Source organism: Vipera berus (genome assembly GCF_964194415.1).
Source record: "Vipera berus genome assembly, chromosome: W".
NCBI classification, from domain to species: domain Eukaryota; kingdom Metazoa; phylum Chordata; class Lepidosauria; order Squamata; family Viperidae; genus Vipera; species Vipera berus.
The window spans coordinates 75,837,831-75,850,135 of record NC_138210.1 but is presented as its reverse complement, the minus strand read 5'-3'; the positions used below and the strand labels follow the sequence as shown (position 1 = coordinate 75,850,135).

At 61.3% G+C, this 12,305-nt stretch overlaps 2 protein-coding genes across 2 annotated transcripts; one reads left to right on the top strand and one right to left on the bottom strand.

The window, feature by feature from the left end:
• The first annotated feature begins 925 nt into the window (after positions 1–925).
• LOC308676643 (7SK snRNA methylphosphate capping enzyme-like) lies at positions 926–8,805 on the top strand. The gene is made up of 4 exons (XM_081342624.1): positions 926–2,676; positions 6,279–6,497; positions 6,716–6,842; positions 7,794–8,805. The coding sequence occupies exons 1-4, from the start codon at positions 1,204–1,206 to the stop codon at positions 7,844–7,846; spliced, it is 1,872 nt and encodes a 623-aa protein (XP_081198750.1). The 5' UTR covers positions 926–1,203; the 3' UTR covers positions 7,847–8,805.
• Positions 7,870–11,827, bottom strand: LOC308676650 (protein phosphatase 1 regulatory subunit 35-like). The gene is made up of 4 exons (XM_081342635.1): positions 11,220–11,827; positions 10,720–10,984; positions 9,737–9,867; positions 7,870–9,552 (listed from the first exon to the last, which is right to left on the bottom strand). The coding sequence occupies exons 1-4, from the start codon at positions 11,406–11,408 to the stop codon at positions 9,379–9,381; spliced, it is 759 nt and encodes a 252-aa protein (XP_081198761.1). The 5' UTR covers positions 11,409–11,827; the 3' UTR covers positions 7,870–9,378.
• Positions 11,828–12,305: the final 478 nt, after the last annotated feature.

Genomic DNA, 12,305 nt, shown 5'->3' with positions numbered 1-12,305 from the left:
TGGGCTGTAGATAATGGGGGTTGCAGTCCCAATACTTGTGCCCGGCCCTACAGGGCCAGTGCAAAGAAAAGCCGAAAATCTTAAATCTACTGCGGGGGGGGGAGGGAACGGAGTGATTGCACACACGCACGCGCTTGAATTTGCTTTTCTAAGGCAGGAGGGCGGGCGCCGCCCTTCGCACATGTGCAGTGTGTATCCTGGACTCTCGAAAACTACAAGGGCCAGGAGGCTTTGCGGCCCTCTCCCTTCGGGAAGCGACGCCACGTGACCCTCCACAACTGCCCATATTGGGAGCCCTTTGCTGCTGTTGTTGTTGTTTACATGTAAGGCGGAATTTGCTCCTGTCTCCTCGGTTTTCGATCCAAACATCCATCCCTGCGGCAACAAGCAAGTTTCTCTTTAGGAGACGTGAAGATCCGCTGTGGAGACTTATACTGACGCCTGCAAAGAGGACTAGAAGCCTTAACAGACTTAGGTGGTCCTGCTCCCACCTTTATATTCTACGCAGAGAATTATTCTTTAATTATTTCCATCGTTAATAACAATAGTAAACCTTTTCCTACGAGGAATGTAAGCTTTGGACCGAAGCAACACTGTCACGGGCACGTGATAAGCCCCGCCCTCAGCAAACAAGGACCCTCGCCCACACTTTCCAGAAAATTATCTCGGAATGTTGATTGGTTAAAGACACGATATATCGCTCCTCCTATTGGTCGAAATGGGATAAAGGAGGCGGGAGTAAGGGGGGAGGTGGCTCCTGGAACGGCTTCTAGAGAAGATTCCAATTGGCTCCGAATCCACGCCTGTGGCGACAGCCGCGAACGTCGATTGGCCGAAGCTCCGAGAAGGGGGCGCGTCTTCCTTCGGCCCCACCCCTCGCGTATATAAATCACCGTCGCAGGGGTAGCGTGCCATCGCGGGAAAGTCGTAGGCGCGAAGCGCTCTTTCTCCGGCGGCGCGGGCTTGCGCGCGCATGCGTCGCGAGCGACGGGCGGGATGTCTCTGCGCGTGCGCGTCGGCCACTGAGGCGCGCGGGCGGGAGCACTGCGACTGCGCCGCGCGGGGCCTGCCGGGCCGGCGCTCGAGCGCGCGTCCGCACGGCGCAGGCGTAGGAGGTTCGGAGCGCTGACTGAGGCGGCCGCGGAGAACCCAGCTCAGCGCCGCGGCGGCTGCCGGGCCCGCACCCCGCTCGCCCGGCCAGGCATGATCGAGATGGCCACCGACAAGGAGACCTTCCTCGTCCCGGCGCCGCCGCCGCCACTGCTGAAGGCCCGGGGCGAGGACGGGGCGCCTCAGGAGCCGCCGCCGGCCGAAGAGCCCCAGCGCCGGGAGGAGCCGGCCTCCGAGCAGCTCCAGCGGGCCCGCAACGGCTTCCAGGCGCCCCCGCGGGCCCCGGCCGGCGGCAAGCGGCGCAACAGCTGCCACCTCGGGGGCGGCGGCGGCGGCGGCGGGGGCTTCAAGCCCCCGGCCTTCAAGCGGCGGCGCCGGGTGAACTCGGAGTGCGACCCGGTGCTTCCCTCGAAGTTCCTGCTGGGCGGCAACATCTTCGACCCGCTGAACCTCAACAGCCTCCTGGACGAGGAGGTGAACCGGGCGCTGAACGCCGAGACGCCCAAGTCGTCGCCGCTGCCGGCCAAGGGCCGCGACCCGGTGGAGATCCTCATCCCCAAGGACATCACCGACCCGCTCAGCCTCAACAACGCCCAGGAGGACCCGCCCGTGCTGGCCTCGCCCCTCAAGGCCGGGCGCAAGCGGCACCGACACCGGGGCAACCAGCGGGCCGTGGCGGGCTCGGAGGGGCCCGGCAAGCCCCCCGCCGCCGCCGCCCCTTCCTGCAAGTCGTGCCAGAAGGCCTGCAACGGGACCACCCCGCAGCCCTACGAACTCAACACCGCCATCAACTGCAGGGACGAGGTGGTCTCCCCGCTGCTGCTGGAGGGCGGGGAGCAGCCCCCCGCCCAGCAGGCCTCCGGGAGCTCCGCCCCCTCTTGCCCTTCCTCCACCTCTTCAAGTGCCGGGAGTCGCCACCACCATCACCACCACCACCACCACCGCAAAAGGCGCAGGACTTGTAGCAAATCCGAAGGGTCCGGTGGCAGCCGGCAGCAGGGGAGCGGCCACCTGTCCGGGGAGCAGCCCGGCCGGAGCAGCCCGGAGCAGGGGCCGAGCGTGCCCCCCCGCAGCCGTCACCCCCAGGCGGCTTCGTCCATGCATCAACCGCAGCCTCGCCGGGCCGAGCGCCACAAGTTCCAGTACGGCAACTACTGCAAGTACTATGGGTACCGCAACCCTGACTGTGAAGACGTTCGGCTACGGGCCATGAAGCCGGAGTGGTTCCGAGGCCGAGAGGTGCTGGACATTGGATGCAACGTGGGCCACCTGACCTTGAGTGTGGCCAAAAAGTGGGGCCCGGCCCGAATGGTGGGGCTGGACATTGACGGGGCCCTGATTCATTCGGCTCGGCAGAATATCCGCCACTACCTTTCCGAGGAGATGCAGGAAGAGCAGCAGCAGCAGAGGCCCCAGGACAGTCACGGCAAGGGCGAGGCGGGTACCCCAGCCAAGAAAACCTTTCCTGCCTCTCTCATGGCCAGCCGGGGTCCAATTGCTGCGCCCAGGGTACCCCAGGACGGGGTTGATGCAGCGGTCTTCCCTAACAATGTGATCTTTGTTAAGGTGAGTGTGAGAGAGGCCTGTTTTGGCCCTCCCCGGAAACTCCTTCAGCTTCCCCGTGTGTGGAGGGGTCCTCAGCCATTCTACGGCAGGCCCTTGCCCGTGAATGGCTGAGGATGGGCACTTAACAGGTGAGGGTGGGGGGCCAATGAGGCCACGAAAAGGGGCTTTTGGAGGTGGGGGCTTGTGAGTTCTGGGCTGCAAAGGGCTTGAGGTGAGGGGAATTTGTGACAACCCATAACCAGCAGGGTCAGGTGGCCTTTCTGGTGCCCAGGGGGAAGAAGGAAAATCCTGCCTCAAGGGAAGGGTGATGAGGCTGCTGTCAAGATTCCCACCCCACCCCCAGCAACTCCAGGGCAGCGAGGCCTGGGGGAGATGCTGAGAAGCTGGGGAAGGGGCCTTGTGAGGGTGGGGGGGATGAAGTGGACCTTGGAGAATGGGGAGGGAGGGGGGTCTGCTTCTTTCCAGTTCAAAGATGTGTATTGTATTCTGCTTCCTCTTGGGGGCATCCTATTGGCCGAGGGTTTGGGGAAATTGAAAGGGGAGCCTTCCCCATAGCTCCCCGCATGAATTTGGGGAGGGTCCCCAGGAGCCCCTCAGTACCAGCTTTGCTCTGGGCAAGGGGCGGATTCTGCTGGGAGGGAGCGCCCGCTGCATGTGTGTTGAGCAGGCTTCAACCTCAAGCCCCATGGGGGTTGGCTTCCAAGACGCGATTTTCCCCCCCCCCCCATTTCTTAGAAATCGGAGGCATTTTGGGGTGCCCACCCCTTCCCACGCAGGCAGAGGTAAGCTTCGCTCTGTTCCCCACCCCCCACCCCGCTTTCCTTTGGGTACAGCGACTGTGAACAAGTGGCCTGGCCTGAAGGGAGAAGTAACTGGGAGGCAGAATGAGAGCTGGAATTCAGTTGAAACTACACACACACACACACACACACACACACACACACACACAGCTGCCATGCTTCCTTCTCTTTGGCCTGGATCGAACCTAAAGTGGAGCCCCAGGAGCTCCTTGGGGGGGCGGGGGGGGGAAGAGAGCAAGGGAGGAGATGACCTTGGCCAAGATAGGCAGAGGAACCCTTTACTCTAGCAAAGGGGGGGGGCTGAAATGTTCTAGTGTCCAAATAACAGGTGGGCAACCCCCCCCCATTCACTGAAGATGAAGAAGTGGGGGGAGGAGCAGAGCCCAATCAGATTTTCAAGATTCTGCTACAGGTAATTCTCAGGTTAAGGACCGCCACTCTGCCCAAAATTTACATTGCTATAAGCAGAAGTTTTCTTGAATTTTGCCCCCTTTGGCGACTTCCCTTGCCAAAATTGTCACGCGAATCGCTGCAGTTAAGTGAGTAGCGTGGTTGTTAAACTGAGTCCGGCTTCACCCGTGGACTTGGTTTGCCAGGAGGTCGCAAAAGGGGGAATCGCGTGATGCTGCGGGCGTTGCCACAGTTCTTTAAGTGGAAAAGAAAATGGTCGCAAGTCACTTCTTTCCCAGTGCTGCGGTAACTTCAAGTGGTCACTAAATGAACTGTTGCAAGTCGAGGACTACCTGTATGGTAAGCCTTGTCTGTAAAAGCAGTCCTCGGAGCCCAGCCTGCCTGCAGGGGCTGAGCCCTCTTCCCCCGTCTGCCTGGTGAGCGTAAAGGCAGAGGAGAGTGGCCTTTGGGGGGGGAGTCCTCGGGAACCCCCCTGCCTCATAAGAAGCCTAGGATCGCCCCTTTGAGGCTGGCGTGGCCTTGCCAAACCTGAGGCCTGAGTGTTGCACGATCCCGCTTGCCGGCCCTCGGCTCCTTCCTCAGGGAAGAGGCTTCTACCAGGTCTGTTGGGTTTAGTAAAAAATGAGGTGCAGCTGATCCCCCCCCCCTTTCCTGGCTCTCCAGCCCAAGGCTCAGGGTTGCCGGCTTGGAGGGAGGTGGTCTGAGCGCAGCTGGAGCCCTGGCAGCTGTGCTGGTCTCAAGGTCGCAAAGCGGGCTGTGCCGTCCTGGCTCCTCCAGCAAGAACCTTGAGGCGCGGTCCCCCAGATCGGTCTCCCAAGGCCTTGCGGTCACTCCGCTGGGACTCTTCCCCCGTCTTCTTTCGTGGCCTCTGCAGGTCCACAGGTGGGAGAGACGGGGAGCCCCTTTTTCCCCACTGGGTGGGTGGCTGTGGCCCTGATCTCCCCTTCCAGGGATTGGGTCCCGCAAGGACGCATTTGTAGTGGAGAATATTCCTCGCTCGGGGGTGAGGGGGTGGATTTTGGCCGGGGTTTGTTGTCTGAGCTTGCCTTTTTGCTCCCGGATGCTTCGTCGTCAAGCTAGGCTCCAAAAGGACTTTGGGGGACCCCCTGCAGTCATGTGATTTGCATTCGAACGCTTGGCACTTAACTCACATTTATGACGGTTGCAGTGTCCCGGGGTCACACCGTTACCCTTTTGCGGCCTTCTGACAACCAAAGTCAAGGGAGAAGGCAGATTCACTTAACCAGGTTACTAACTTAACGACTGCAGTGGTTCACCCAAGCAACGTGGCCAGGAAAGGTGTAAAATGGGGCAAAACTCCCCCAACAGCTGTCTGGCTTAGCAACATGAATTTTGGGCTCAATTCTGGTCGTAAGTTGAAGACCACCTGTACCGGGGGCCCAAGGCAGGCTGGCCCTGACAGGCCTTAGCTAGCAAGTTTTCCAGAACCCACCACGGGTAGGACAAGAACATATGTGGCTAAAAGGTAAAGGTTCCCCCGCACATGCGTGCCAGTCGTTTCCGACTCTAGGGGCCGGTGCTCATCTCCGTTTCAAAGCCGAAGAGCCGGCGCTTGTCCGAGGACGTCTCCGTGGTCATGTGGCCGGCATGACTAGACGCCAAAGGCGCACGGAACGCTGTTCCCTTCCCACCGGAGTGGTCCCTATTTTTCTACTTGCATTTTTACGTGCTTTCGAACTGCTAGGTTGGCAGAAGCTGGGACGAGTAACAGGCGCTCACTCTGTTATGCGGCACTTGGGATTCGACCCGCCAAACTGCCGACCTTCTGATCGACAAGCTCAGCATCCTAACCCACTGAGCCACCGCGTCCCTAAAACACGCGTTGCATTGGCCGGGAATCGAACCCGGGCGTCCCGCATGGCAGGCGAGAATTCTACCACTGAACCACCAATGCACCCTTTGAACCACCAATGCACCGTGTGGCTAGGCTACAGTTAATCACGTTTTGTTTGATTAGGTGGCTTTCTTAATAGACGGTAGGAATGCAGCAAACGTAATAGATCTTGGACTTCAGCAAAGGGGTGGGAAAGAGCTGGCTGGGGAATTCTGGGAGTTGAAGTCCACAGGTTGGGAGGTCTCTGTCCTAAAGAGACAGACGCGGCTGAGAATTAAGAATGGAAAACCCACGGGGGGGGGGGGCTCTGGGGGTGGGAAGACTTTGGGAGCCTTGCTCGTTGAGCAGGATCCCCTCAGCACGCTGGTGACGTCTGGGTGGGCAGCTTTTCCCTGCCTGGCCCAGAGACGCTGAAGCGTGTGTGGGGGAGGGGGAGGGGTGTAGCACATGGGGCAGAGCCTCTCCCCCGAGGGTTCAACTGGAGCCGAGCCCACCCCCAAGTCCAGCAGCAGACCAACCCTCCGCTTCCTCGGCAGGGCAACTACGTCCTGGACCGGGATGAGCTGCTGGAAGCTCAGAAGCCGGAGTACGACGTGATCCTCTGCCTGAGCGTCACTAAGTGGGTGCAGCTGAACTGGGGCGACGAGGGGCTGAAGCGCCTCTTCAAACGCATCTACCGCCACCTTCGGCCCGGCGGGGTCCTGGTCCTGGAGCCCCAGGCCTGGTCCTCCTACAAGAAGAGGAAGAACCTGACGGTGAGTGAGGGGCCGGCTCGGCCCCCAGGGGTGGGTGGGAAGGGTCTTCATGCAGCGAGGGAGCAGCGACCCCTCGCTGCGCACTCACCCGTGCCAGGGCTAGGCCCCGGGCAGGGCGCAGCTTCAGCAGGGGTGGGCTCCCACTCGCCTGGTGTCCGCAGAGGCGGGCAGGGGCCGCCCTGCCAGCTGGCGCAAATCCTCCCCCCTCCCGCCCCCAGGAGACGATATCCAGGCACTTCCACCGGATCAAGCTGAAGCCTGACCAGTTCCCCCCCTACCTGACCTCCTCCGAAGTGGGCTTCTCCAGCTACGAACTGGTGGCCATGCCCAGGAACACCCCGAAAGGTGGGTGGGCAGGTGGGTGGGCGCGGGGGCAAGGGATGGGCCGAGACAGCCCCAAGCAAAAGGGCTAGGGGCTTGGAGGGTGGGGGTCCTCCCGCAGATGCCAGGGCGGCACCCTCTGGAATTGGCAGCCGGGGGAGGGGGGCTCCCGAAGGCATTGGGGGTGGGGGGTGAGGGGGAGGTGCTGGGTTGGCACCAGGGGGCCGAGGGCGTGCTCAGTTGTGGAAGCTCACAGGAATGTGGAGCCAGGATCTGTCTTGGCCCAACTCCCTCCTCGGGGCAGTTGCAAGAGGGGGGGGCAATACCTGCCTGGCAAGAAAGACCCTTGACCTGCACATGGCTGGGGAGGCCGTTCCTCCCCGCCCCCCCCCCCCCCCCCCCCCGCAAGGCCACTGAGCTCCTGCTAATCTGGACAGCCCAGCCAGAGAGAAGCCCCCCTGGATTTCAAAGAGAGAAACCACACACACACACACACACACACACACACCTGGGCTCTCCCAAGCCTCTCTGGCCAGCTGCAGACTTGGGACACACACACATACACACACACACACACACACACTCATCACCAGAATCTTTAATACAAGTCATGGAGGAGGCGCCCAGCACTCTAATCTGGAGCTCACACACACACACACACACACACACACACACACACACACACACCCCAGAGTCTGCCATGTTCTTCCCTGCCATCCCAAAGCTGCCAGTGGGGAAGGGGCAACTGCTGGGGACTGAAACTTTCCAAAGAGGAAATGCATCCTGCCCCCCCCCCAGACATGGGCTCCTGTGGGGACGCTCCAGCATGAGGGCTGGGTGGGTGGGAGGAGGAGGACGGCTGACATCTCCCCCCATCTGCCTGCTGGCAATTGACCAAGATGCAGGGGGGGGGCTGCCCTACCTGCAGGCCCCCCAGCCCCCAACAGCCCTTTCTGCTCTTCCCCCTCCCTCCAGGATTCCAGCGCCCCATCTATCTCTTCCACAAGGGCCACTCCGGGGCCCACTGAGGAGCCTGGCCAGACCTGGAGGGCCTCCCCGGCTGCCGCCGCCCCCTCCTCTTTTCTCCATGTGCCACGGCTGCTTCTCCAGGGGTGGGGGCGGCCGGACTAGCCCCCCCCCCACTGATGAATGTCGGCGTCTTCTAAAGGCAGAGGGCCAGCGAGGTACAAACGGGCGATGGATTTTGGAGCTGCCCGGCCTGGCCTTGCCAAAAGAGCCCGGGGGGGGGGGGCAGAGCAGCTCTTCTGGGACCCTCCGGCAGTGCAGCCTGATGGGGGGGCAGGAACCATGGCGGATGGGGGGGGTTGAGGCACAAGCAAAGCAGCCTTGCCCAGGATGGGGCCTCGTCTGCAAGCGAAGTGAACAGAGCTTTCCCTCCCCCCCCCCAGGCAAAAAAAATATCTACCCAGGCTGCTCATGCGCCCCCCCCTCAAGCTCCTTTTATTTTCAGGTGGGGGAGGGGTAACCAGACACATTCTGCTCCATCAAAAAAGCCTGGGTGGATGAAAGGGTGCCCCCTCCCCCCCAGGGAGAATGACAGCATGGCAGCCAGCCTCGTCTGGTTCCTAACTCAACTGCATCGCCATCTCTCCTCAGGAAAAGGGGGGGTGCTTCATTGGTCCTGCAGCACTGGGGGGGGCAAGAGGCTCAGTTCCAGGGGGCTCAGCTGATCTGGGAGGTCCCACAAAGTCCTCTGCCCAGAGCACCCCCACCCTTTTTTTGCAATGGGAATAAAGATGTAACACCCGCCAGGCCAGCTGTGCCCCCCCATGAAAAAGCCCCCCTCCTCCCAGCCCTGAGCTGCCTGCTGGAGGGTCAAAAAGAGCCCCCCCCCAAAAAAAATAACCCTGTAGAAGTAAAGTGATCTTGTTTGAACGGAGTTTTATCTTTTAAAAAAAGTTGATTATATATATATATATATGTATATGTATATATATATATATAAAAATAAAACCTTTACAGATTATTACCTGCTGTTGTGCCAATCTCTGAAGAGAGGGAGGGAGGGAGGGGGACCAGGCACGGGGCGCCGAAGCAAAGCTCTGCTAGTGAAAAAATAAATCTCTCCCCTGCGCACAGGCAGTCCTCAACTTACAACGGTTTAGTGATGGGACCGTTTTTTCACACAACTGTTACAGCACCCCCACAGTCAGGTGACCAAAGCGCTGGGCAGTTGACTTGCATTTATGACGGCTGCAAGAGTCCCGGGATCACGTGGCTCCCCCCCCTTTTGAGACCTTCCGACAGTCAATGGGGAAGCCAGATTCATTTAACATTTGCGGCGGGAAGGGTCGTAAAACGGGGCAAAACTCATTTAGTGGAACTTTGGGCCACCTGTACTTGGGGGTTGGGGGGTCAGTCCTTCTGGCGGCAAAGCGAAAAACCACACCATCCACGGGCAGTTACAGTTTATGTATAAAACGTCACCGGATTTGTGTGTGTGTGTCGGGAGGGGGAGCGTGGGAATGAGGGGTGCTTGTGCATGAACAGCCAGCCCTAGGAGGAGGAGGAGGAGGCCAAAGTCCGTCTCCGGCCTTCCTCAGCTCGCCCACTGCTGCAGCTTCCGGTACATCAGGAAGGTGGTGGCCGGGTGGCGCCTCTGGGCCTGCAGCTTCAGGGGGGGCAGCCCCCCCACCTCCAGGAAGGGGGTCTCCGTGAACAGCTCCTCTGGCCGATAAAACGCCATCAAGTCGGGCCCTTCACCGGCCGCTTCCTGGAACAGAGGCGGGGAGGTTTGCGGGGGACAGAGTCGGGGGCACGCCGGTCAAGCTCACCGCCATCTGAGCCCACCATCACCTAGTGGATGGCGGACAAAGCCCCCCCCAGAGACACCCGCTGCGCCCACCCCACCCCGGGCACGTGCACCCGCCCCGAGGCGCTGCCAAGGGGGCACCCACCTTTCTGTCCCCGGGGTGGTGCTGGACAAGGGCGAGTCTCTCCTGCCCGGCTGAGCTGAGCAGTTCGTCGGTCGGCACCTGCAGGCTGATGAGGCCCCGGTAGAGCTGCTGGTCCCGGGGAATGTTCAGCCCTGGAAGAGCGGGCAGCGTGGGTGGGCCCAGGCAGTGGAGGGCCACTTTTTGCAAAGGGAAAGCTGTAATGGGCCTATTACAAGCCCTTGGGGGGGGCTGAAGTGCCCCAATGAATGGCCAGGAGTAAGCAAGCTTGGCTCTTTTATGACTCGTGGACTTCAACTCCCAGAATTCCCTGGGTGTAATGCATTCCTTTTGATAGGTGTGCCCATTGTGGCCTGTTTACTCTCTTGTAATCCCTTCCTCTGCAATCTCTCCACTCTAGGAAGTAGGAGAGAAAAATAAACCAGGCATGGGTGGCTCAGGAATTCTGGGAGTTGAAGTCCACGAGTCATCAAGGGGGCCATAGATTTCCCCCATGCTGGCTCAGGAATTCTGGGAGTTGAAGTCTGCGAGTCATAAAAGAGCCAAGCTTGCCTACCCCTGCGATAGACCCTCCTCCCCTAATACAGGCAGTCCTCAACTTACAACAGTTTAAAGTTACAATGGCACAGAAAAAAAGTGACTTACGACCGTTTTTCACACTTGTGACAGTCACGGTCACGTGATCAAAATTCGGGCAATTGGCAACCGACTCACATTTATGACGCAGTGCCCAGAGGTCGAGATTCACTTTTAACGACCGTGGCAAGGAAACGGGGCAAAATCCATTTAACAAATGTCTCCCTTAACAACATAAATTTTGGGCTCGACTGTGGCCGTAACTCAAGGACCGCCTGTAATCATTTAACCCAACGCATACGGCCGCTGCCCACTTGGCCTGTGTCCCCGGGCTGCGACTCCCGGGCGGTGGAGACTGCTGCCCGGCTGAGCTGCCCACCCCGCCGGGCCGCCCCTTCCCGCTTACTCACCCTCGCCCACGCGAGCTTCCGCGGCGCAGCGAGCCACGAAGGAGCGCCGCACCAGCCGCTCGGCCGCCTGCCTGGCATCGAAGGGCCGCTCGCGCGCGGCCCGCACCTCGGCGCCCAGGGCCAGGCTGCTGTGGGGCAGCGGGGCGCCCAGCGGGCAGGGGGCGGGCGGGGGGCGGCTGCCGACGGGCGGCCCGCGGGGCTCCCTCCTCGCCGGCCCGGAGGCGCCCTGCGGCTCCTCTCTCTGCTCTGCCATCCGGAAGCGGACCTGCCGGGGGAGAAAGAGCGCGGCGTTTTCCCACGGGAGCCCCCGGCCCACCCTCCGCAGGGAGCAGCCTCGGCTTGGGTGGGCCCCTCGAGGCCATCCAGTCGAGTCCTCGCGTGGGGCAGTAATTCCAAGAGGAACGAGCGGAGGCTCCGTGAAGGGAAGGGAAGGGAAGGCCGTCCTCACCACCCACCCTCCCCGCCCCACCGGGCAGCCCGATGCCCCCCTCCCCCCTTACGTGTCTGGGGCCCGTCTTCTCCTGGTGCTCCCGCCGCAGGATGCCGCCTCCGGCTCTGGCCGCGCCGCTCCGCTCCGGGGTGAGCGCCACGGCGGGGTCCGGGCTGCGGCAGGGCGAGGGCGGCGGGCGCGGGGTGGGCGCCGCGCAAGGGAGGCTCTCCCGGGGCGCCGCGGGAAGCGCGCCGGCCATGGCGGGAGGGAGGCGGGCCGCGAGCTCCGGGTGCAAGCTCCCCTTAGTCGCAGCAGCAGCAGCAATCCCGGCGCTGGCCGCGGATTAGGGGGGCTGTAGTCCTGCAAAGCCTGCCAACCGCCTGCAGCGTCGCTTTCCCGGGGCGGGCGGTTTCCAGGCGCCCTTGGCAGCTGTAGCTGCCGCCGCCGGAGGTTTCCAGGCTCCCCCTTCGCTTAGCTTTTCCAGGCACGAGCGCGCTTTCGCCTTCCCGTCCTCTCAACGGTCTTCCCCGAGTGGCGGCTCCGACCCGCCGCCGATCCCCACTTTTTCCGACCCGCCGCCGCTCCGAAGCAAGAGGGCGTCGTTCCGCTTCTCGTCGCCGCCGCCTCCGAAGTCTCGCTTTCCATCCAAGATGGCGTCCGATCTGAAAGTGCCCTATTCAAAAGCCGGGCAGGCCATAGAGTAGCGCAGTCCAGGAAGGTTCTTTCCGCCCAGGTGGAGAAAGGCAAAGAGCTCGCTTCCGCCACGGAGACGCCAAATCCTAGAGCGGCGTCGAGAGAAGGGACGGCTATTTTGGCCGCCACGCCGAATGCCGTAATGTCGTCACCACAGAGGTGGGCCGAGGGGCGGGGCCAGCGGGAGAAGTTTTTTTCTGGATACGTCACGGCCGCTTGGGGGTGAGGTGGGGGAAGAGCTGCGCTTGCGCACCAGCGCCTCAAAAATGGGCGGGGCCGTTTTGGCTCAGCTTGGGCACTTTTAAGGTCTGCGGACTTCAGTTCCTGGGGAATTCTGGGAATTGAAGTCCTCAGGCCTTAAAAGTCGCCAGGTTTGAGAAACGTTGTTTTGAAAGCCTATGGAGAGTCTCAGCCATTGTTTAAAAGGCTCGGTTAAAGAGGAAGCGATGCAAATGCAGCAACA

Coding starts and splice junctions, on each gene's coding strand:
- LOC308676643 (XM_081342624.1), top strand. CDS start 1,204: ATGATCGAGATGGCCACCGACAAGGAGACCTTCCTCGTCCCGGCGCCG. Junction 6,498..6,715: donor AGAAGAGGAAGAACCTGACG/GTGAGTGAGGGG, acceptor TCCCGCCCCCAG/GAGACGATATCCAGGCACTT. Junction 6,843..7,793: donor GCCCAGGAACACCCCGAAAG/GTGGGTGGGCAG, acceptor CCCTCCCTCCAG/GATTCCAGCGCCCCATCTAT.
- LOC308676650 (XM_081342635.1), bottom strand. CDS start 11,408: ATGGCCGGCGCGCTTCCCGCGGCGCCCCGGGAGAGCCTCCCTTGCGCG. Junction 10,985..11,219: donor AGAAGACGGGCCCCAGACAC/GTAAGGGGGGAG, acceptor CTCCCCCGGCAG/GTCCGCTTCCGGATGGCAGA. Junction 9,553..9,736: donor ACCACCCCGGGGACAGAAAG/GTGGGTGCCCCC, acceptor CCTCTGTTCCAG/GAAGCGGCCGGTGAAGGGCC.